The sequence below is a fragment of the Ixodes scapularis genome, unplaced genomic scaffold (assembly GCF_016920785.2).
Source record: "Ixodes scapularis isolate PalLabHiFi unplaced genomic scaffold, ASM1692078v2 PGA_scaffold0__279_contigs__length_252992795, whole genome shotgun sequence".
NCBI classification, from domain to species: Eukaryota; Metazoa; Arthropoda; class Arachnida; order Ixodida; family Ixodidae; genus Ixodes; species Ixodes scapularis.
Window position 1 is genome coordinate 182,039,928 of NW_024609835.1, and position 24,077 is coordinate 182,064,004.

The 24,077-nt window shown below is 45.0% G+C and overlaps 1 protein-coding gene across 1 annotated transcript in view; it reads left to right on the plus strand.

Moving 5' to 3' along the window:
- The first annotated feature begins 960 nt into the window (after positions 1-960).
- Positions 961-24,077, plus strand: part of LOC121837819 (alpha-tocopherol transfer protein-like) — a 34,741-nt gene continuing 11,624 nt past the window's right edge. Inside the window, exons 1-2 of the mRNA XM_042293645.1 lie at positions 961-1,075; positions 4,309-4,548. Of these exons, the coding sequence (XP_042149579.1) occupies positions 961-1,075; positions 4,309-4,548 (355 nt within the window). The remainder of the gene's footprint in view (positions 1,076-4,308; positions 4,549-24,077) is intronic.

A 24,077-nucleotide genomic window follows, 5' to 3' on the forward strand; every position in this document is an offset into this window, starting at 1 on the left:
TATCATAAGCTCAACTGGATACACCAGTATTTTGCTCGCTTCAGTGAATCTATTTGGCTCAGTGCTTCCGGTAACTTATTAAAATAATGTGGAACATAATAACATCTATATATTTTCCCCTAATTTATTACATGCTTTTGGAAGAATAAAAGTCTCAATACGGCTTAAAGTTCGCGATTTTGTTTAACTCGCTCTTTTTTTATAGCTAATGTTTTATTAAAATGACATACTAATACAACCATTTTATAATTATATCCCAAGGATACGGACTTTTGCACATTTTTCAACACCGTCGTAAATCGTTCTCTTGGTGATATTACTTGCAACATAGCGAGATGCAATATCGAAGGATAGGTCCACCCAGAGCCAGGCAAGTATCCAGGGGGGGAAGGGGGGGGGGGGAGCCGAAAACTTTTGTTTTGCTGGGGCCTCCTCTCCCCCCTCCGCCTCATATAGCATTTTTTCATCGGCGCCCCCCCCCCCCTCCCCCCCCTCGAAACAAAATCCTGGCTGCTACGTGCCTGCCCAGAGCATTACACTCTGTTTTCCTAAGATCGACTAGCTGCTTTGCGTAAGCTTAGAAAACGTCTACAGAATAACAACCCTTTCTCGACTCTCTCGTATTACGCTTTGAGGAAGTCAAGAAGCTTGTTTGTCGGATGGCCGCTACAGCGGTGCGACTTTCCTTTGCTCAGAAATTCAAAGTTAGTAAATTTGGTTACTCGCATAACCGGTTCGCGATGGGAGTTGCAAAGAAAGACTATGCCTTCTTGACGTTCTCACGCGTGACGTGTTTACGGACCAGTGCCGGAAAACTAAGTAGGTGTCCACGTTATTCCCTTCAGTGCGCAACTGTCGCGAAGCGCGAGATTTTCGCCCAGTATTTAACACTGCCTGTCAGTCTTGGCACTTTTACTACAAGCCAAGGGAACTATTATCTAAACGCAAGTGCATTAAAACATGACAACAAGCGATTGCCTCCAGCCTGAGCTCCAGCTGATCGGTGAAACTGAACTTCGAGAGACTGACCAGGGAAAATGTGAAGCTCTGGAGAAACTCAATCATCTGCTGGATGGTAAGTTCCTAATAGCGGGATGAAATTTTTTTTCCTATGGCATTTTGAGCACACCGACTCTGTGGAGTGTCTGAATATTCGCGACATTAAGTGTATGTTCTGAAACTTGTTTCAACTCGACGAATCGGGATGCGCTGGTGAGTTACAGGAATAAAGAGAAAGCACCGTTCTTTTTCATTGTTTCTAGAGCTTTGTATTTTTATCAGCAGATGTCATTAATCGCATTTGTGGTGGTAAGAAAGAGGCGAGTGACTTCTCCATCTCACATTTCTGTTTTGAACACTGAAGGCCCTCAGCTTAAAGTTAGACGGTAAAACAAACGACACCGACTTGATAAAATAAAACAATATCAAGTGGTCTTCACCATTCTGATAAAGCCGGGGATTACAAAATCTCTCGTGCGGGCATTATTCATGCATTAGGAACTGTGATTTGCAACCATTGCTTACGGAGAGCTTTGGGGAGTTTCGGACGCGCTGAGCACACCATACACCACACACGCTTGTGTTTTCTAGGTTTACGAGAGTTACTAAGACGAGTTTATATTTATTCAGGATTCGAGTGTGTAACGAGCAAGCTTCTATTAGACCTTTTTCTTGGGTTCTGCTTCTCTTGCGTGTGAATGTAGGGCCTTGCATTCGTAGTGCTCTAGGATTGCGAGGAACCCCTTGGGGGGGGGGGGGGGGGGGTGACTAAAGCAATGGCGATAGGAGAAAGTTTATCGGGCCTTTTATCTATACGGAGAGCAAGTAATCGGCTTCTGGCGCAGGAGATGCGGTGACGTCAAAACAACATCGTGCTCTGATTGGCTTCAATTGAGAGGATAGTGGGTAGACCTTTGCGCTAAATACATTGAAGTCTACCCACGTCATGCGAGCGCCAGCTGCGCGCACCGACGGTTGCCTGCAGAAAAGTGTATTGGACTAAGTATAGGGTGGTCCAATTCACCAGGCTCGATCTAAATTGGACCGTAAAAATCGACACCTGCACGTAGCAATTTAAAATGTTCGTCAAATGCGTATTTCATAGGTCGTTTTTTTTTTTTTTTGCAAATTTAGGAAACGTAGCTCTCTTTCTGTAAAATATAAGGCCAAAAGACTTTCCAGGGTCTACGGCGGGCAGCGACGCAGACGACGGGGGTCCAGCAGCGGGGTGTGTTTGGCGTTCGTATTGAAAGGTGGCGCTATCTACCGTGGTTTATTGAAATGAACATAATATTTTTCAAATGTACCTTTGGTTAAAAAATATGCGGAGAATAAAAGCAAAACTTAAAGTAAAAAAAAACGTGTCTGCAAAACGACGGCCCTTTAGCTGCCAACGGATTTCGTCTGCGTGTCGTCTGCTTTCTTTTGCTGGTCGGCTGCACTTTCGGACGCTGCTCCCGACGCCATCTATCAATATAAATTCCAAACACACCCCGCTACTGGACTTGGTCGTCTGGGTCGTCGCCTGCCGTAGACCCTGGCAAGTTTCTTTGCCCTAAAAAGAACTACGCTTTGTAATTTTACAAGAAAAAACCAACCTGCGAAATACACCTTTGACGAAAAGTTTCAATTACTAGTGCAGGCGTCGATTTTTTACGGTCCGTTTTCGATCGAGCCTGGTGACTTGGACCACCCTATATATGACTCACCGCCAACAATTGCCTGCAAAATAATTATGCACGACAATGTATGACTCGACCCCGACGGTCACCTGCGGGCCAATTCTGCTGGACTAATCATGGCACGCCGGCGACGGTCGTCTGCGGACGAAGTATGGCGGACCAGGTATCACTCGCTGCGGAAAGTCGCGTGCTACCGCAGGTGATTGTCGGTGGCACGGCATACTTAGTTGAGCAATTTTCACGTCCTACCAGTGGCGTCGAATAAAGATGTCAGTGTTTGAATCGGATGGTCTGGGGTTACCCCTCCGAAAATTTGGCTCTCCGCATGACTAAGTAAACCGTTTACATACATGCATGCTTTATGTTACCTTGGCCTGCGTGTGACGCTTTCTCGTACCACAGTATTGCGCCATTTCTGGCATTAGACCCAGCCCATAAACGTATTCTGTGGTAATAAAACTATAAGTAAACATTTCGATCGTCTGGTTTAATGTGTGTTGTGTAAAGTCGGTGTAACTTGTTTTCTCATGATGAGTCCAGGCTTCTTAAACATTATTGCAACCTAAATTTGCTTACTGAGGACGGTTATACCAAAGGTGAAAAACTAATCTTTGCTATTTTTTTCTTCTTCCTTTTTCTAATTTTCCGTTTTCCATTTTTTTCGAGGAACTAAAGAACTGACAGGCTACTAACCTTCCTATACATTTGCAGATTGTGAGTAAAATAATAAGGTTACTGTAGATTTGAATGATCTTACACGGTTGGGAAAATTCTGTAACCTTGAAAATTTAATTTGGTTTGACCACCGGAGGAAAGAGATAAAACCGAAACCCAGAAAGGTGTTCGAATCGACCGCTCTATTGGAACACCACAGAATGCCGAACGTGACTTATAAGGCCTTTTAAAATGAGTTGATTTAGTTGTTCTTGATGAGCCCAAGCTTCTAATTAAAATTATAAATTTATTTTTATTATCTTTAAGTGCTAATTAGTACAATTTGGTTAATTGCTCAACTACATAGAATGTTTTTTTGTTTTTTTTTTTTGCAAATTCTGTCGTCTGCCATGACTAGTGTTCTTATAAGGAGTGAATTTTTTTTTAGACCCTATCCTTAGGGATTTTTTAAAGTCTTCGCTGATACACCCGGGGTTAAGTCTTGAGAGAGACCAGGCATATTTATTAATATAAACTTGCATTAGTGTATTTTATAACATGGGGCTAAGTTGGGGGCCATGGAGTCACTAGAAAGGAGGTGAAATTGGTTAATTATTTAAAATAAAGGAAGTCTTGACTAACTTTTTAAAAGTTTTCATGTTTGCTGCAGAATATAGTTGAGGAACTGACACTCGAACTCTTTATAGTCTAACCGTGATAGGAAAGTTTTATTAAACATTCCTATTGTACACTATTCGACAAAAAATGCCATCTTTGTACAAGACTTCGAAGCGAAATTAACCTGCCGAAACACGCCTGTGACGTCGATTCCTTTAGTCTTCGAGTGAAACAGTTCAGCTTGAAAAGGGAGGACGTTGCATTCGCGGAATATTCGGCGCCGTACAAATCATTTGGTGACGGCGACTTCACATTCACACCTTAGATAATTGCTTAATATATATTTCATTTTCAGAAGAAACTGAGCTCCACTCAAGCAGAGAAAACGAATTTTTGCTTCGCTTTCTCCGCTTGCGCAAGTACAACGTTGATGAAGCACTCAAGAATATTAAGGATTATTACAAGATCCGCAAAGAATGCTCCTCTGTCTTTGGGGATTTTGTACCTTCGAGAGCCAAACCCGCTGCCAGAAGCGTGGTGATGGTGCTTCCCCAGCGAGACGTTCATGGCCGGCCGGTGTTACTGCTGAAATCAGGTGAGCCCTCGAGTTTTTGGCATCCTATACGGTTTGGTGGCCTGGTGGCAGAGGTAGACGTCTTATTGCGCGTTAGAGCTGACGTCTTGCTTGTAAGCTCGAGGCAGGACTTCGAGTCTTGAAGAGGGGAATAGAGGGCGAAGGAATGAACTTAGGTTTAGGAGTCTTCAAATTAATTGCACGCGCCCAAGTTTCAAGTGGCATCGCTACGAGAGGTGCAGGGCTCTATGCGCCGAGGAACTGAGGGAGAGGGAGAGACAAGAGTGCGCAGGTGCTTCAGAAGATCGAGCTCTGGTTCGAATGTTTAGTGGGTAGACATCTAACTAGCTGCTTTTGCCTGCACTGTACTCGTCAAACGCGTTCGAATGTGAAAGCCAGGCTATGGTCACTGGCGTTCTGCGTTTTAACCTTTTTGACAAGTGCAGTGGAGAGAAAGTCCGCTAGATTTACGTCGACCCATTAATCATTTAAACCAGAGCTCGGCGTTCGGACGACTCCGCGCGCTCTTCTCTCCTACTCTCTCTTTGTTTCTCAGCGCGTGAACTATTAGTCATATACTCTTTAATCAGGACACATAATTAGATATCCGTATTTATCGTTAAATATTCTTTTTTTTTTTCAGACGTGCGATGCTCTACTAAGCGTCCAATTGTTGGAATTATCTTTTTTAGGCGATTAGCTTTCTTAGGATCGTCAGGCCCCTTTGAGGTACGCTTATCTAAATATAGCCGAAATATGACGTCACATAACTTTATGTCACGTCACCAATGGACACATTCGTTTCCCCGCTAGATTTAGCTAAAACATCGACATCACGTGACAAACACCAATTCAGGTTCCCCGCTAAATTTAGTGGGAAAATGATGTCACAGGACTTCATGTCACGAGACCTATACAAAACTTGAGTTTCCCGCTAAATTACGCGAAAATATTTATGTCACGTGACACGATGTCACGTAGCCTATTCGCGAATCCAACTGTCTGTAGTTGGCACCACTCGTTCTCCAGCATGGCAGTTATAATGAGGGTCGGAGATGCGTGCTGGTATACCAGTTGCTGAGCCCTGTGTAGTTCACTGGCTTCACTGAGCGACACAAATCATTCCCGCTTATCCGAGGAAGCTAGGGTCTTATGGCCGTAGGTCACCTTTTCATTTGAAAACAAAAGCGGTGTTTAGTGCAATATTTACGCAGGGATGAAGGTTTTAATTCAGGAACGGAACGGAAACTAACTCCTTTTTTGGATTTAATTTCTCAATATTGATGATCATTTTGGTTTCTCTCATACCTCAAGATGTGCCTCACAGTGTAATTAGTATGCGAAAGAAATTGTTCACGGAAACTTTATTTTGTGACGTGCATGCCAGGAACTTCAAACTATTTTGAGAGTTCAGTGTCCCTTTAAAAACAAGGTCTTTCTTACACCTTAGAGGTAACAGAATATTGTATTTGTTGAAAAAAAAAAATCAGCGTTGGTATTTCTGTGCTTTTGGAGTTTTTTTTACTCGAATAAACGTCATGTGAAATATTGACCTGCAGGCTCTTTAATGAGTTTTTGGGCATTTAGATTATTAATTGCTTCAAAATTATTCCCAGCACAAAAATAATAAAATCAATCAAAATTTTACAAATTATCTCTACGGGTGATTAGTTTTGAATATGTTTACAAAAAATATAAATTAAGAAACGCTGTTCTCACTAAAAAAAAAAAAAAAATCCCAGTTAGACAACAGAAGTGTGTGCTTTTTAAGGAAATGCGTGACGCATAGAACTTTGTATTACTTAAATTATTTATGTCTATCTCGATAACGAAATCAAAGGTTTTCATGTGCTGAAAAGAAATCAAAATGAGGCCTTTCTGTAAAGACTAGTATAATTAAAAGGCGTGTTTATGTGATTGCGGCGTTTTTTGCGGCCTATGTTACAGCACTTTGTATTAATATTAATGCAATAAAGATATTTTAATACATAATTTTTAAAACTCTAATATAATTTTACTTATGGTCCAATGTCAAATTCGCGAAAAACTATTGTAGTCCAAAGGTGGCAAATGATCATCACTGGTGCAAATTGCATCATTCTAAATTAACAAGTTAAGAAACAAACATAATCTGACCATTCTAGCTAGTCTGATAAATTCACGTAAAATGACATTAAATGTTGATAAAGCACATGATAATGTCAATGTGGCAAGTTTTGACAATAAGAAAAACTTACAAACTCGCCGCCAATCCTTCTAAAACAAATGCTCCGAAATACGAAAAAAAAAATTTGATACCGTATTGTTTAAATTACAAAGCTACCCAGAACCTTTATTTTCTTTAATTTCTACGCACCGCCGTTTGTCAACCTCAGCATTTCTCGCTCGAAGGAGCTGCCACCAGCGTGCACGTCTGCTCACTGCAGTATCTTTCGTTGGCGTTGAAAAACCAGTGAAACATGGGAGGTGCAGTATTGGTTATAAGAGCAAACGCAAGCGCTTTGTTTTGCCTTAGCGTTGTGCGTTCCACATTGCGCGTGCGCGGAGCCCTAAATAGTGGGCTTGGATTGGCGCATGGCAACGACGCGCATGTGCAGTGTGGAGCACGCAACTCTAACGCAAACGCGCAGCAGTTGCGTTTGCTTCTTTACGTAATATTAGAACTCTTTAGTAAGGCAGACTCCCATGTCGGCTGCAGCCCTCCATCGGGTCAGTGAAGAGTGTTGTTTGCATTCAGAACTGACTCTTCGCAAGCCATAATCATGACAAGTTCCGTTGTGCTCGCTGGGCAGGAGAACTGGGGACCCCCACTAAAGCGCTTCCCTTTTCCGCCGCGGGAGGGCGAGCAACAAGCTGGAGGCGCAAATACAGGAATTCAGTTTTCAACAGCTAGATTAAGCGGGAACACTTACGTCACGTGACCTCAACATCAATCCAGTTTCCCCGCAAAATTTCGTGGCGAAAATGAGGGTGCATGACTTTAGGTCATGTGAACTATACGTACATTCAGTTTTCACGTTATATTTAGGCGGTAGAATTTACGTGACATGACTTCAACACGTATAAAATTTCCCCACTAAATTTAGTGGGGAAAAGGAGGTCTCATGACTTCACGTCACGTGACCGATACACAAAATCATTTTTTCCCCTAAATTTAGCGGGGAAAATGACGTCACGTGACACAAATTTAGTTTCCCAGCTGTAGTTCGTCGCAATTCTTTTTCCGCAGCCTAAGCGTTCTTACAATTTATTTGTCTTAATTATGATCCGTTATCAACATAGTCTGAATACTATCAGAAAATTCGTCACAAGATTTCCAGTCCGCTTAAAAAACACTTAAATGAAAGATATATATATATATTTTTTTTTAAAGCACAGTGAAACACGTGCTTTTTCCAGCTTTTCTGGGGAAAGAAAATTTTTTCGCGCAGTATTTACGCCGGTGGACGTATTTAGGTAGCAATCACGGCCCGCTCTAAGCACCGCCCACAGATAAGTGGCCGCGCCATTACAACTGGATTGGCTTGGCTGCTCAGCCGAAGACGCTCGGAGGCCCAGTGTCTCACCAAATACCGTGGAAGCCAATACTGGCAACTCCCGCGGAAAACGGGCGAAAAGTGATTGCAGCGCCCCTTACGAGCTCGGAGTCTCCGCTAGCAGAAAAATTCTTCAAAATGCATTGGTTTTGCCTATCTCCGTGCGAGGTGACCAACGAAAAAAAAATTGTCACGGACATTCGCTGCTTTGAAAGTTAAAAAATCGGTGCCAGCTCATGAGTGAATGACATTCTCTTCGAGTGGGAAAGATGTTGCAGCTTTCTGGGTGCAATTTCGAAGTTCTCCCGAAGAAAACATTCTGTCACAACTTGTGTAAAATAAGCAAAACACGAATGTATGCCTTCGCGCTGTTTCGTGAAAAGGGGCAATGTACAAACATTTCAGAACATAGCTTCGTTTCAACTTTTATTGTTCTTATCAGTCAATTCGTTTTGTTGTTACAATTCCCATTTCTCATGAATGTCTTGCTTATAACCGTTTCGTCGAACACGCGAGCTAGCTAATCCCGTTAAGATCGTCTCCGGATGAAGAAGCAGAAGTCAATTTCGAACCACGTACGTTACGGCGATGTCAGTATGCTCCCAAAGAGGTCGTTGTGCATATGCAAATCTGACGCGATTATAGATTAACAAAAGCGGAGTTACGAAAAAAGCAGACTTCTCGCGCTTGCAAAGAAAGAAGGGGAGAGCGTAGTAGCCCCGCGAAAAAAGGTGATTTCAGTCACGTTATTTACAGTGCACAAATTCCGATTGTTAGCGCGGGGACGACCAACATCTCCTGCTTCGCTGCTTCTTTACTTCTACGATAAAGGCCGACACCCCGTTGAACCGTCTCCACTCTTTCCATTTTTGAGTCTTCTTTCTTTAATATTTTTAAGGCGACGCCACTCTGCCGCGTTCTTTCTTCCTCCTGCTTATATGTTGGTGTGTATATTTTTTGTTTTCTTTTTGTTCTTTTTTTTTTGCCCGACGTGTAATCCATTGCGTATCCTTGCTTTGTTTGGCTTAGTTTTTACTCCCTCTCCTTCGCTTCGGCGCTTACTTCGTCTGCTACGCTACACTCCGCGACAACTTTTCTTGGCAATGCAGTGGAAGGTACAGGCCCGCGTCCCCTCTCTCCATTTTGAGTGTGCGCGGGCTCTCCTCTTCTCCCCGGAAATGGGGGAGGAGGAGAGCCTGCGTACATTCAAGATGGCAGAGGGGACGCGGCCCTGTACCTTCCACTGCATTGCCAAGAAAAGTTGTCGCGGAGTGTAGGCCCGGGCATTTTGAAGGCCGTCTGCAACTTTGCTGTTGTTGTTGTTTTCTTCCACTGTCGTCTGCGATAACCTCCTATTTTCGCCTTCGATTGAGTTTCTAATGCAAAATCGTCATAAGTGCTTTTTGATATTTATCAAATATATTAAGAAGTGTAAGCTCGTTACCCATTTTTATTCGAATTTTATTTGTGTACTCCGACCGGCACGTCTGCTACGGGTCATCGTTTGTTGATCAACTGGCTGCATTCGAGCATACACCAGAGCATACTTAGAGATGGCAGGCATGCTATGTGCTGCCTACTATTGCAAGAACAAGTTTGTGCGATGTGGTGGAAAATCTTTCTTCTGCTTCCTACGTCAACCTACGGACACGTACGTCAACAAGTACTTGAATGTACTTTTAAACTGCTTCGTCAAGCGACCGAACGAAAAACCCGCCAAAGTCACTGGAAAAAGAAATTCGAAAGCAAAAAAAGGTTACTCACTGCTAGCACATATAGAAGATTGCTGCCTGCGACCAAAACATTTCTGCGACTCTTTTTTACCGGGCAGTGTGATCTGCACTACGTTATTTATTTCCCCTGCTTTGTTTTTAGTTCGTACCTACGCCGCAAAAGCAAATAAACAAACGTACAAGCAGTTGAAAAAAAAAAGGGACGCTTTCTTCTTTTTTCATTAGTTTCGTCTGTTGCTTCCGCTTTGTTTGTAGTGAGCTCAACACCGGTGCCGGCCACCAGCTATTCATTTGCTGCTTTCCATTTTTCTTTCCTTTTTTCTATAAGCGCCGCAACGATCGTCGTCGTTGAAATAGTTCTTTGCTAGCTTCTTTGTTTTATTCGCCGTTGTTCGCCTCTTTCCCGTTTCTTTTTGTATTCGTCGGGAATGGCGACACCATATTTTCTGCAAAGTTCGGTAAGTGTTTCCACGGTCATTTTTATCCTTACTTTTTGTTTTGTTTTTATGCTCCAGCAGCTCGTGCGCTTGCTCTAGTAATATTAACATGTCGTTTTTGCATGTTTTAATGATTACGACGTAGTTCGAGTAGCTAAACGCCTTTTTTCCGCTTCCCAGACGCGTTTCAAACGCGTGTGATCCCCTGAGAGGCGTTTGAGACCGCGAAATAAACTGCTCTATCTTCGTTTATGCGCGCGTTGTTATTCGATTGTCGTTGCAGTTGCGATCAGTGGATTCCGCTTTGCAAGCGGACTGACCGTAATAAATTGTTTCTGCTGTTAGGGTGACGAAACGGGGCTCGTAAAGCTCGAGGACGTCGCGGAGCCTATACTTTTGCATTGCGTCGACTGTTTCCGTAGACTCCGAGTCCGCTAGAGGCGCCACTGTCACGTTCCCCGCCCCTCCTATGGGTTTTCAGAGGAGTTTCCAGTATTGGCGAAGCTATATCGTATTTGGTCTCACTTTCGCTACATCCGGTGCGTCTACTCTGGCGCGACGTTACTAGTTTACCTCAATTGAGGAACTCCCGCGGAAGGGGGTACCTCTCACTTCAGTTCGCCCCTGTTCTTTGTAGCGCATTCTAGATTACTTTTTTCAAAACTGTGTGTTCCCCAGGGTACGGTGAAACGCCACACTGTTCTCTAAAACGTACGTATTCCATAGAATAGACTGCATTGACCTTAGTAGTTGCCGGCGCGTCCAACGACGGGAAACGTGCCGTGGTAAGATGAGAGGGGGGGGGGGGGGGGGGGTGAGGGTACTGTTCGTGCAAGCAGCGTCTATGAGTAGTTACGTAACTGAGCTAATGTAATGCGCAGAGAAAGCCGTCCGCTTCTAGCGAAGGAGTTGCGGTGTCATCAGACCGACACCGAGCTCTGATTGACTTTTATTGGAAGGATAGTGGGCAGGCCTCAATGCTAGATGGCTTTATTTTTTTCAATCAACCAATAACAGCTCGGCGTTCTGACATCATCGCAACCCTTGTGCAAAAAGCAGACGAACTCGCGCTCCGCATAACGTTCGTCTGGCGTCTGACCCCACCTGCTAGTCGTGCGAGCAGACGCGCTGCAGCCTCCGGCATTTTTTGCTATTTCACCGCCGTCTATCGTCGTCTGCAATGACTGTAAGACGCGGAAATGAAAGCTGCGTGTCAGCGTCCGTCTTTGCCTTCGTCCGTCTGCTCTTCCACCTCCGTCTACAAACTTCTACTAAGCACGGAAGTCTCGACCTTAAAAGCTACGTTCTAGCGTTCCATTATGCGCGAGCGACGGTTCAATACAAGTGTCTGTCAGCTTCCGTCGATATGCGCTAAAAAGCGAACAAGAAGTCTAAAAAAAGCAACAAAGTATTAATGCAGTCTTTGCAGCTTTTATTTTCTTTGTGTTATCTTTAGAGCGCAGCTCTTAGGCGCCCGTTCCTGGCTTGAGCGGCGTCGCCGTCGCCGTAACCGCGAGTAACCCTCGTAACCCTCGTGAGGGTTACGAGGGTTACGAGGGTTACTTTCACAACGGTTACCCTCACGAGGATTACGAGGGCTACTAACCCTCGTAACCCTCACGAGGGTTACAAGAGTTAGTTACCCTCTTTCTTTCTTTCTTTATTAAATGACAAAAAAAAAAAAAAATTGGAGATGTTGGCTGCCGTGAAGGCATGGCCGGCTACTCCAGATTCAGTTACTTGGTAAGAAAAAAATTAGAACATCCCACATGACACCGTATACATCCTCCCCCCTCCCCCCCCCCCCCCCCCCCCCACACACACACACACAAGTGTTAAAGCAGTCAATTATTTGGTTAAATTGAGTCCACTTGAAATGTCACAAGATCAGTCAAACAAGTTCGGTTTTTTACATGTCACATTTCTTATCACGCCACAATTTTCAACGAGCATGGAAAGTTATTTAATATCTATCACTTGAACAGATATACATATGTATTCCATTATATAATACATCCAACATTAGTAATTATTTACAATATCAGTCTCTTCCAGGAATTGTCTGATTGCCGAAAATGCTTGTTTCTCTGATCTATGGTTAGGCCACGGTCCTAGTACTTTGTTGAGAGAAAATGGTCGGTTGTCAATGATGTCCAGTCGTACCTTCAGTCGTGATCGATTCTGGTCGAACCAAGGGCAATCGATGAAAAGATGTTCTATTGTTTCTGTCGCGTGCCCACAATCACAGCTAGGGTCATTTATTCGATTAATTTTATACAAAAATTCATTCGTGTATGCTACTCCCAAACGTAAACGGTGTATTAACGTTTCGATCTTCCTTGGAAAGCCATTTTGAACTGGAAAGAGAATATTTGGGTCTACTTGATATTTTATAGAGTTTCTACCTCGATCATTAAACCATATATCCCATGATATCTCTTTGGGGTGATTCTCTATCATAGAGTTTATGTCGGTACTTTCATAAGGTATCACTTGGACCCTGTCACAAGTGTGGGCGTTTGTAGCAAGCATGTCCGCCTCCAAATTTCCTTGGATGCCGCTATGGCCTGGAATCCATTGTAACTTTATTGTTTGTCCAGAATTTAGGCAGTCATTGATAGCTTCTATAATTCTATAAACGAGTGATGAGTTTGGGCTTTGAGGGTTCATTGCATTGATAGTTTTAAGTGCTGCCTGTTAATCTGTACATATGAGCCATTTGTTTGAACCCCTTGTCTCTTATATGCTCTACTGAAGAGAGGATAGCGTGTAGCTCTGCCGTTGTTGATGATGTTCTGTGGGAGAGTCGGTATGAGTTTTGGACTAGAAGTGTTGGTATGATATATGCCGCTGTTGATCCGTTTTCCTTTGTGGATCCATCGGTGTATACATGTGTATGATCAGGATATGCTTCCTCTATATATGTAAGGGCGCTTTGAGCAATGACCAATGCGGTCGTTGTTGCTTTTGATTTGAAGTCTGGTAGATCTATTTTGATTTCTGGAGTCTGGTATATTCAGGGTGGTTTGTTAGGTTGTTGCATCCACACCGTGTAGTCGGGTAGATGAAAAGTTGAGGTTGCAAGCGCATAGCTAGTGCAGGATTCGCTTCGAGTCAATAATGCGTCAGCAAGTGGGTGGTTACAGTGCTGCGTCAATACTCGTAGGAAATTACGCAGTAGTTCCCGTTCACGTAATGATGATACTGGTAATTGCTTGGCCTTTGCTAATAGAAGGGTTCCCGACGTCGGACGCGGTACGCCGAGACAAACTCGCAAACTTCGAGCCAGCATGAAATGTAGTCTATTCTCTTGTGTAACTGATAAACCAGATAGTGCTGGGATTAAGTAAGCAATTGTTTGTCGTACCAGAGCTGAGTGTAAAATTAACTGGGACTCTGTTGAGCCTCCCCAGTTTTGCCCAGCAAAATGTCGAATGATGTTTATTGTTCTTTCTATTTTGTCGACCAACATGTCCACATATTTGACCCATGTAAGATATTGATCGATGATTACACCAAGGAATCGGTGGCATTTTACACGCTCAAGTGTCTGCCCCTTCATTGAGACTTGAAGTCCTTTAAGGTGTTTCCTGGTGAAAGGGAGCACCACTGATTTGGTAGGGGCTATGTCCATTCCTCGTTCATTTAAGTATTGCTCAATGATGTTCAGTCCAGTTTGAAGTTGTCTTCGCAATGTTTCGACACAACTATCTGAAATCCATATACAAATATCATCTGCATATATTGTGACGTTAATCGGTGATGGAAGACGACTTGGTAATTCAGCCATGACTGTATTAAATAATGTTGGACTGAGAACACTTCCCTGCGGAACACCGTGTTTGAGAGCGTGTCTTGTGGTCTCTCCATCTGTTGTCTGCATAAATATAGTCCTATTTGTAATGAAGTTTTGAATCCATCGTAAAATACGGCCTCTAACTCTGAGCTTCAGAAGACTGTGTATAACGTGTACATGACTAACAGTGTCGTATGCTCGCTTAATATCTAAAAATACGGCAACTGTAATTTTTCCAAGCTTACGTTCGTGTTTCACCGAAGTGACTAAGTCTAGAATGCAGTCCATTGTGCAGCGTTCTGAACGAAACCCGGCTAATGAATCGGGAAGGCTTTTGGTAGTTTCAAGCCACCATTGTAAGCGTTGATTAATTATTTTTTCAAACAGTTTACCAACGCAGCTAGTGAGGCTGATTGGCCGGAACGGAGTTAGTTCCATCGGGGTCTTTTCTGGTTTCAGAAGAGCCGTGACTTTGGCTGTCCTCCACTGTTCAGGCACAGCTTCGCCAATCCAGATAGAGTTAAACATTTTGAGAAGGTTGCTAGTTGCAGTCGGACCGAGATTCGCCAGTATTTCCCATGTTATCAAGTCGGGACCGGGTGACTTCCGTTTGCGAGTTGATTGTAGGGCGCATTGCATTTCTCGAAGCAGCAAAGGGCGATCCATTTGTGTATCGGAGCCATGTAAATCGCAGTCAATGGCGTTTTGGGCTATTACACACGATGCATGGTACCTTAAAGTCTGAGCTGCATTGCTAGAGTTTACCAGTAATTCACAAAATTGCTCTGCGAGTACCAATTCTGATACTCCTCTTGATAACGCCATTGCGCGAAGAGGACACCTCTGTATTACTGGTGAACGGAGTGTTTTGACTATGTTCCATTGCCTTGTCAGGTCTCTGACAGCTGCCATCTTGGCACAGAGTTGTCGCCATCGATGCCTGGATAGCTGTTTCAGCTTGCGGCGGATAAGGTCGTGGACGTGCTGAGCTTTTCTATATTCCTCTATCATCCCCGACCTTTGATATTTTCTTTCTGCTCTACGACGTATCGCCCTAAGTTTTTCATATGATGCATCTATTCCCGCATACCCTTCGGGGGCAGATATTGATCGAGTTACACCATCAAATTTGCCTTCACAATCCAGGTAAACTCTTCTAACGTATCCATATTTTGCAGTGCATTGTATTCAGGAGCCGGAATCTACGCCAATTTGTCGTATTGATCTTTCTTTGTTCCCGGTTTAAAGACTTTGCTTTTGAATACTGTATAAGAATGGGAAGGTGGTCACTCCCGTGCGTTTCGACGTCTATGTGCCAAACCATATCAGAAAAAGTATCTTGTGAGCAAATTGTTAGGTCCAGAACGCTTGAATAACTGCATCCTCGAATGAAGGTTTGTGAGCCATCGTTTAACACACATAGATTTTTTTTCTAAATTATGTCTTTTATTATTTTACCGCGTTTGTCACACTGCATACCTCCCCACAGTGTATTATGTGCGTTAAAATCGCACATAAATTGTTTCTGCTGTTAGGTTGACGAAACGGGGCTCGTAAAGCTCGAGGACGTTGCGGAGCCTATACTTTTCCATTGCGTCGACTGTTTCCGTAGACTCCGAGTCCGCTAGAGGCGCCACTGTCACGTTCCCCGCCCCTCCTATGGGTTTTCAGGGGAGTTTCCAGTATTGGCGAAGCTATAGCGTATTTGGTCTCACTTTCGCTACATCCTGTGCGTCTACTCTGGCGCGACGTTACTACTTTACCTCAATTGAGGAACTCCCGCGGAAGGGGGTACCTCTCACTTCAGTTCGACCCTGTTCTTTGTAGCGCATTCTAGATTACTTTTTTCAAAACTGTGTGTTCCCCAGGGTACGGTGAAACGCCACACTGTTCTCTAAAACGTACGTATTCCATAGAATAGACTGCATTGACCTTAGTAGTTGCCGGCGCGTCCAACGACGGGAAACGTGCCGTGGTAAGATGAGGGGGGGGGGGGGGGGGGGGGGGGTGAGGGTACTGTTCGTGCAAGCAGCGTCTATGAGTAGTTACGTAACTGAGCTAATGTAATGCGCAGAGAAAGCCGTCCGCTTCTAGCGAAGGAGTTGCGGTGTCATCAGAACGACACCGAGCTCTGATTGACTTTTATTGGAAGGATAGTGGGCAGGCCTCAATGCTAGATGCCTTTATTTTTTTCAATCAACCAATAACAGCTCGGCGTTCTGATATCATCGCAACCCTTGTGCAAAAAGCAGACGAACTCGCGCTCCGCATAACGTTCGTCTGGCGTCTGACCCCACCTGCTAGTCGTGCGAGCAGACGCGCTGCAGCCTCCGGCATTTTTTGCTATTTCACCGCCGTCTATCGTCGTCTGCAATGGCTGTAAGACGCGGAAATGAAAGCTGCGCGTCAGCGTCCGTCTTTGCCTTCGTCCGTCTGCTCTGCCTCCTCCGTCTACAAACTTCTACTAAGCACGGAAGTCTCGACCTTAAAAGCTACGTTCTAGCGTTCCATTATGCGCGAGCGACGGTTACGATATCACGTCAATCTAAGAGATAAAAAGATATCACGTCAATCTAAGATTGACGTGATATCTTTTTCCGTAATAGCTATGGCTGGTTCAATATAAATGCTAATTACGCTCAATACATTCTCGCCAAACCTGGCTTTGCATGCAACATATTCTGGTCCATCAGATGAAGATGTGCATAAAAAGGTCGAATCGTATTGTTTGTTCACACAAATCAGGGCTCGACTTGGACCACGTGAACGTTTAGAAAAGTATGAGACATATCCAGCTAGTCTGAATTGGTCATCCGTGTGTCCTTCAGATATTGTAATAACAGGAAAATTAAATTCGGCGACGAGCTTACGGAAGTCAACCATTATTATGCGAACAGAATTGGCGTTCCACTGAAATATTGTTGTTCGATGATATTCTTCATTCATCTATATCGACCTATTCGAAGCCAGTAAAAGAGGCTCCATAGCTAGAAGTGTTTTTACCTCGGAGATGTTCAGTGCATCGGAAAGTGATTTGATGATTGCCTTCACTGCCAGAGAGACCAGTTGGAGAAGCAATTGCTGATAGATCCCTTAATATGGTGCGGTGGCCGATGTGCCTGCACCGCTGATGTCTGTGTCACAAGTGGTCGACGTTTTTGCATGGGAAGTTGAGGGTCTTGAATCTCCGCCGGTGACAGATGCAGTAGGCACCGGTGATCCTGACGGTTGAGATGTCCTCTGTGAAAGTGGTGCAGAGGTCTTTGGATCACACTGAGCTGAATCACTTGTGGTATTTGCCTGTTTCTTCGACGGTCGTTGCAAAACGCGTGAGTACGTCCGGTCTTTCTTAGGCGTTGATGTTTCTCTTTGACTTGGTGTTTCAGGCTGGTGTACAGTCTCTGGATTCAAAGGTGGCGATCTACGATTGGGGGCGCGACCGTTCAGTATTTCCTGTTTCCTCGGCGCGGTGGCAGCTTTCTTGCTGGAGCATCCGGCATATGTTGCTGCATGAGAGCATCCGCAGTTTGCGCAGGTAGGTTCAGAGCGGTAGTTGCAGTCCTTGTGGTGGTGTGGACCGGCACAGATCTTGCAACGTCTTGCGGCGCTCCGGCACTTTGTGCGATGTGTCCAAACCGTTGGCATTGGTAGCATTGAATTGGGGCGCCAAAGTATTCATTCACAGGGTGGCTCGTGAAACCTAAGTACACATGATTTGGCATCGGACGGTCTTGTATAAAACGAAGAATCACGCTGTCCTTGGGGTGAGGCGTTGAGTTACCGTCCACTTGTCTCCTGTATGCGACCTGCCTTTGGACGTACACTGTTAGCAAGTCCCGTGTATTTTGCGAGTATTTGGGGTGAAAAACACGCTATTTACACAAATTACCATAATTTTACACGATCAGTAACGGATAATTCGTTCAGAAATCATGCGAGGTTGTAAAAAACGTGTTTTGGTTCGGTCATACACGCATAACCGTGTAGCCGACCTCGATAACACGCATCGCCCCCGGCGACGACCGCGGCATTGCCGGCTGTCGAAGCACCGGAATGCTTGGGGACACACCTAGAAAGGACCGTCGAGACAAATGCCGCGGAAAGAAACATGTCTGGGAGACAGATATGCACCAAAAGCAATTGCGCCATGTCGCAGGACGTTGGCGAAACCCGCGCTTACATGTGCTCGCCGCCATCTTCTGGTCGATGTCAATGCGGCTTCCCTCATGTCGCCTATGTTTGTATTTAGCTTAGGGGTCTTGATAATAGTTTCTTACACACCACAAATAAAGTCATGGGTCTAATTATTCGTTCCAAACAGTTAAAATATATATAAAAAGCGTGTCCTCGATGTGAACACGTGACATTGCACTTGGTTTCGTTTTTGCTTCAACTGCAAGCGATCTGGCCACGGCGCAAGCGCAACGCCGATGTACGCTGGAAGCAAGAGCCGGCTGGCTTTCGTTGTTTTTGTTTGATCGGAGAAAATCTGGCAAGTATGGCAAGTACGCGTGGCGCCGCTATTGTTTTGGTTTGACGGGACGCGAGAAGCTTCGCATAGAGCTTTGCAGTTTGCGAGCATATAGTGAAGACGTGACCGGAGAAGTGCCCCTGTGATGTTCCCGGAAGACGGAAAGTACCATTCGTAATCGTCGTGTGTGCTTTGAAAGCGAAGGGAGTCAGAGGGTCCACGATTGCGCAACCACAAGCCAAGGTTCACGACAGCGCGGCGTTGACTTCGGCGATCTCGTTCTGGTTTGGTGCAACAGGGCGATGCGAAAAAGAGCTGAAACGTTCGTCGTGTGTGGTGCGGTGTTTTGTATTCCGGGTCTGTTTGAACCGCGCTTTTAACACGGAGCGCAAATTGTTTGTTGCGGAGTGGAGGTTCAACGGGTACTGTCCCGTCGTCGTCAGCTGGTCCGGTCCAGCTGGTCCGGGAGGACGCAGCGAGCGGTTTTAAAAGTAAATCTTCCTTCGTTCCGTTTCAAACTGTGAAGATATCCCGACACATACCGTGAGTAAGAAGCAGCGGGCGTTTTCAACACAATTACGTCGTTTTAATTGAATAATGGACTCCGGATTGTTGTCTTAAATCTGCCGTTTTTATGCTTCGTGTTGGACTGCGTTTGCACTGCGACGTACACGGCTCGAGAAGATGATTCGGTCCTGCAACGAGTTTGTTCCGCCAATCATGCGGCGTGAATAAATTAGGGCAAGGTTTCCTACCTGCCCACAGATGCATGTACTGAGACCATTTTTTACGTAGTGAACGTAGTGCTTTTTCTTTATTTTGGGAAGAGGCGTTGGTGCATTTATTATGGTACAATCACTTGAGAGTTGAGAAATTGGAGAGCGAGCAAGCTTTCCCAACTTTGTCTCTTTCTCTCTTTTACTGCCCTGTTTCAGTTTCAGTAGGCATATCTACTAGCAGGTACAAACTGCTCTAAAGCAGTTAAAAAACAGGAAGCTTAGGACGGTGCGGACTCCGTGTTTCGCGCTTTTCCCAAGGTGACGGGGTAAATGCTTTTGTGAGGTATGCCAAATATGCAAGCGATTTTGTTATGCCCGTCGTTTGCGTCTCTCCAGCAAAACAAATAAAAGGATCTACTACAAAGGCGCAATCACAAGTTAAGATTTACGATAGCAGTGCGTTTGCTTCGGTGATCGGTGTAGCTGTATTTTGTCCTGCTCTCTGCAACACCGTGTCATGACGAAGAGCTGAAACGGTAACGGTTTGTGCTGGCCTCCCAATTGACAGAAACCCGCGTCGCCCGCATCGGCACCGAGTGCGCTTGGGCTGTTGATGCTCAAGCCTTTCATCCGCGGCTTGTCGCCAGCTCATCCTTCTGCTCAACGGTGAGGAAGGGCGAGAGTAACCTCGGAAGTGAATGTAAATCCTCATTCATTCAGTTATCCGGTGTCAAAGTGTGGAAGATGTCCAACGTGTACTGAGGGCGGGAACTACGAGCGTTTTGCCTTGCTTTTATAACCGAAACCACACCAACGAGATAACTGCCTTGCGTACTCCAAAATGACGGAAGCAATAAGTTTCAACAGGTCGAGTACGTCACCGGGAATGTAGGCGAGACGGCGCACACTGTTTAAACACTTGCAGTATCCACGAATGGTACCAGGAAAGCGACGTCAACAGAGAAGGAGCTCGCGATTCAGCCTAATGCAGTGCTACGGGCCCGTGTATCTTCAAAGTTCGGGGTGGTGGCAGTATAAAAAAGAAGACGCATCAGCGCCTCACACCAGTGTTTACGAATAACACCGGTCACAAACTCCCGAGCCCCACCGCTCCACTCGACACCGACACGACATACGACAACAAACTGCATCAAAACGCCCCAAAAGTGAAGGCGTCTGCTCCCGTACGCGTACTACAACTAGCGGAAGTGAAGTGTTGGGCGGATGTCCTTCACAAAAATATATAAAAAATGCTTTGCGGAAGGATCATTCATTTATTATTGTATACGTAATGACAAAATCCCAATAATTTGTTTTCCTATCTGATTCAAGCTAGTCGGAATGCTCATAACACTGGTCATGCAAGAAAATAACAAAAATTTGAACTTTTTCATGACCGGTTTAAGATTTTTTGTTAACGTATCGTTATTTATTGCAACGGACTAACATTATAGATTTTGCCTCCATACATCTTAAATGCAAACAGTTCTAACACACGGCTGTCCAATGCGCCATGTTTTGTGTATTCTTCTATAAATCTGTAATGGTCAGCGACCAAAGAGCTCACCCGCACATGTCAAGCTTATATACGATGCGGGGAGAAGTGGATATCGAGTAGGAAGTGTCGGGCGTAGTGTCGTTGTTGTGTATGTGTACATGTCGGTGCTGTGTAGCATGTGGTACTGGTTTGCCTGCGATGTATGTAGGGTTGCTCTCTAGTCGTGGTCGTTCGCAGTGTTAACAGAGTCGTCTTTTTTTTAAATACAGGCTGCTAGAAATCTTGATAGGTGGCGCAAGTTACCGCCCGATTTTAAATAGTTTGCTCAAGTTATTTATCCATGTGAGTTCGGCATTCGTTTTTTTGTCCAGCGGCTCGTTGAAGCTGCCGACCGCCGACGACGCACGTACAGTACGTACCTTTGCACGTAGGTACGTCCGCCGCTTGAAGACTTTACTGTGCATAAAAGGCATCGAACGAGAACTAACGCGCCCTGTGTGCTTTCAATTCGGGTGAAAGGCGCGCGGCTCGCTGGGCTCGTCTCTCGCCTGTTCTCGGCCGCTGGCCGCCATGTTTCATAAGGAACACGCTCGAAACGTGTTTTGCTGAAGGCAGACACGGTGTAGCGTGTGAAGTTTACACAGCACCTCATGTGTAGACGAAAAACACAGATAGCTGCGTGTAAAACGAACACGTTTCGACGTGTACGCTATGGGACAACGGTTTACACGTTTGGGCGTGTTATTTTTGCTAACCGTGTACGTAACACCTGCATCATGTAAATGCTCCAGAAGATCGTTGTCTGTGTACTGTAGTGGAACTCCTTTAATTTTCCCCATTTTCTCTGAATATGACTTCGGCGTGGATGGTTTTACTTCGAATCCCATGACAGAAGTGGTCGCTAGCAATTTATTAGCTGCTGGTAGTGAAGCGACACTCACTGCGAGACTACCATCCTATACTTCGTTTCAGCTTCGGTCCGAGCGCGGCTGATGTTATGAGCCGAAGGGCCAATCAAACACCGCAAATCGCGCAGCGTCATGGCGTGCTCTCTGCGCTTGATAAGACTAGCCGGCGGAGGAGCACGCCGGAGCACGCACAGAGAGACGGCGAATACCGGCTGGTCCTATCAACTGCAGAGAGCACGCCATGACGTTGTGCCTCTTTCGCTGTTTAATTGGCCCTTCGGCTCATAACATCGGCCGCGCTCGGACCGAAGCTGAAACGAAGTATAGTTACCGTCAGAACGGTTACCCTCACGAGGGTCACGAGGGTTATGAGAGTTACCCTCACAAGGGTTACTAGGGTTACCCTCACGAGGGTCATGATGGTTACCCAAGTCACGTGACCCCCCGCCCTTCCCGAGGTCACGTGACCCCCTCCCCCCGAGGTAACGTGACTCCCGTTCACGTCATTGCCACTGATGACGTCATCAGTGACGTCACTGATGACGTCACCGGCATCCGCATCATCATCATCATCACTGATGACGTCATCAGTGTCGTCACTGATGACGTCATCGACATCTGCATCGTTATCATCATCACTGATGACGTCACCGGCATTCGCATCGTCATCTTCATCATCACTGATTGTGTCAGTGACGTCACAGATGACGTCACCGGCATCCGCATCGTCATCGTCATCATCACTGATGACATCCTCAGTGACGTCACTCATGATGTCATTGGTATCGGCATCGTCATCGTCACTGATGACGCCATCAGTGACGTCTTTGATGACGTCATCGGCATCGTCACGTGACCCCCAGGTCACGTGACCCCCCGACGTCACGTGACACCCCAAGGTCACAGGACCCCCGCCACCCGAGGTCACTTGACCCACCCCCCCAGTACCCTTCCCTCCTCCTCCTCAAGAGCTGCGCTCTATTTCGGCGTTACAGGGAGTTGTAAACGGCTTTCATTTTTTTCGCATGTCTTTCGAGAGCAAGGTGAGTCAACGTAATGACGCACAATTAAAACGTTATCTTAAAATATTTGTTTTCGCAGGCCAGGCGCACTGCAAAGCTGGAGAGTTACTTGCCTTTCGAAGCTACAGTATAGTGAACAAAAATATATATTTCGGTTTTACGCGGATAGCTTTTCTTCGAACTGTGATATAGATATAAAAATTGTAATGAAACACTACATTAACGTATTTATAGAGTAGAAACTGATTCTTACTTAAATATGAATAAATATTTTGCAATCTATAATTATCGATTACAAAAATGTGTTGATTTATTAATATTTGTAATCGATATCTTTGTACCGCGTACTCTTCTCATTGCCTGCTAAATATGCGTATATTAAAAATAACCCACTATAAAAACGATACGAATTCATTATTCTTTTCTTACAAATGGAAAACGTAGGTTACTGTGAACGGCCACGAGGTGACGAAGGAGAAGGCACAATTTGAAAAATAAATAATAAATGAATAATTGCGACACCGGTATACCGGTGTCGCAACAAGCAACCCCTGGTGGCTAAAAAGGCTGCATTATGGTGTACCATATAATAACAAAATATTATTGGCTATTCACTGGACGTCGAGCTATACTTCTGTAAAAGAAACGAAATATATATTTTTGTTCACTACTGTATATGACGGGAACACAGTTGGACAAGCTTGATGCAAGCTAAACGCCCGATTGCCTGAAGCCAAATGTCTCGCAAATGGTTTCCTGTGTAGCTACCTTCTCGGCATTGAAACCTCGGATGCAATCACGACGGTTGCACGATGTACAGAGACATGTGGCCGCTTTTACGGGAACCAACATCTTCATTCAACATCAACAAGCGCAAACGAACAAATCAAGACTAATTCAGCAGCATGTAGGGTGTCTAAATGCCGAGGCTTGATCTTAAATGGGCCGTATAAATTGGCGCCGGCTCGTAGCATTCTGAACCTTTCGTCAGAAGTACCTGTATTTCACAGGTGGGTTTTACCTTGGAAGTTTCCAAGGCCTAGCTCTCTTTCCGTTAAAAATAGGGCCAAAAAAACTTGCCAGTGTCAACGGCGGACGGCGAAACGGATGACCGAGTCGAGAGGCGGGCGCGTATGGCACACACATTGGTTGAATGGTGTCGGGAGCAGCGTTGCAACGTGTAGCCGACCAGCGAAAGAAAGCAGACGACGTGCAGACGAAATCTGTCGGCAGCAAGAGTGCCGTCATTACGCAACCGCGTTTTACTTATTTTTGTTTCTTCAAATTTTGCGGTCATTTTCCGCATTCATTTTTAAACCAAAGATACTTTACAAAAAGATTATGTTATTTTTAACAGACCACGGTCGTCGCCGTCAGTCTCGATCATTCTTTTAAAAGCAAACTGGAACTAAAGCCTTTATATACTGGGA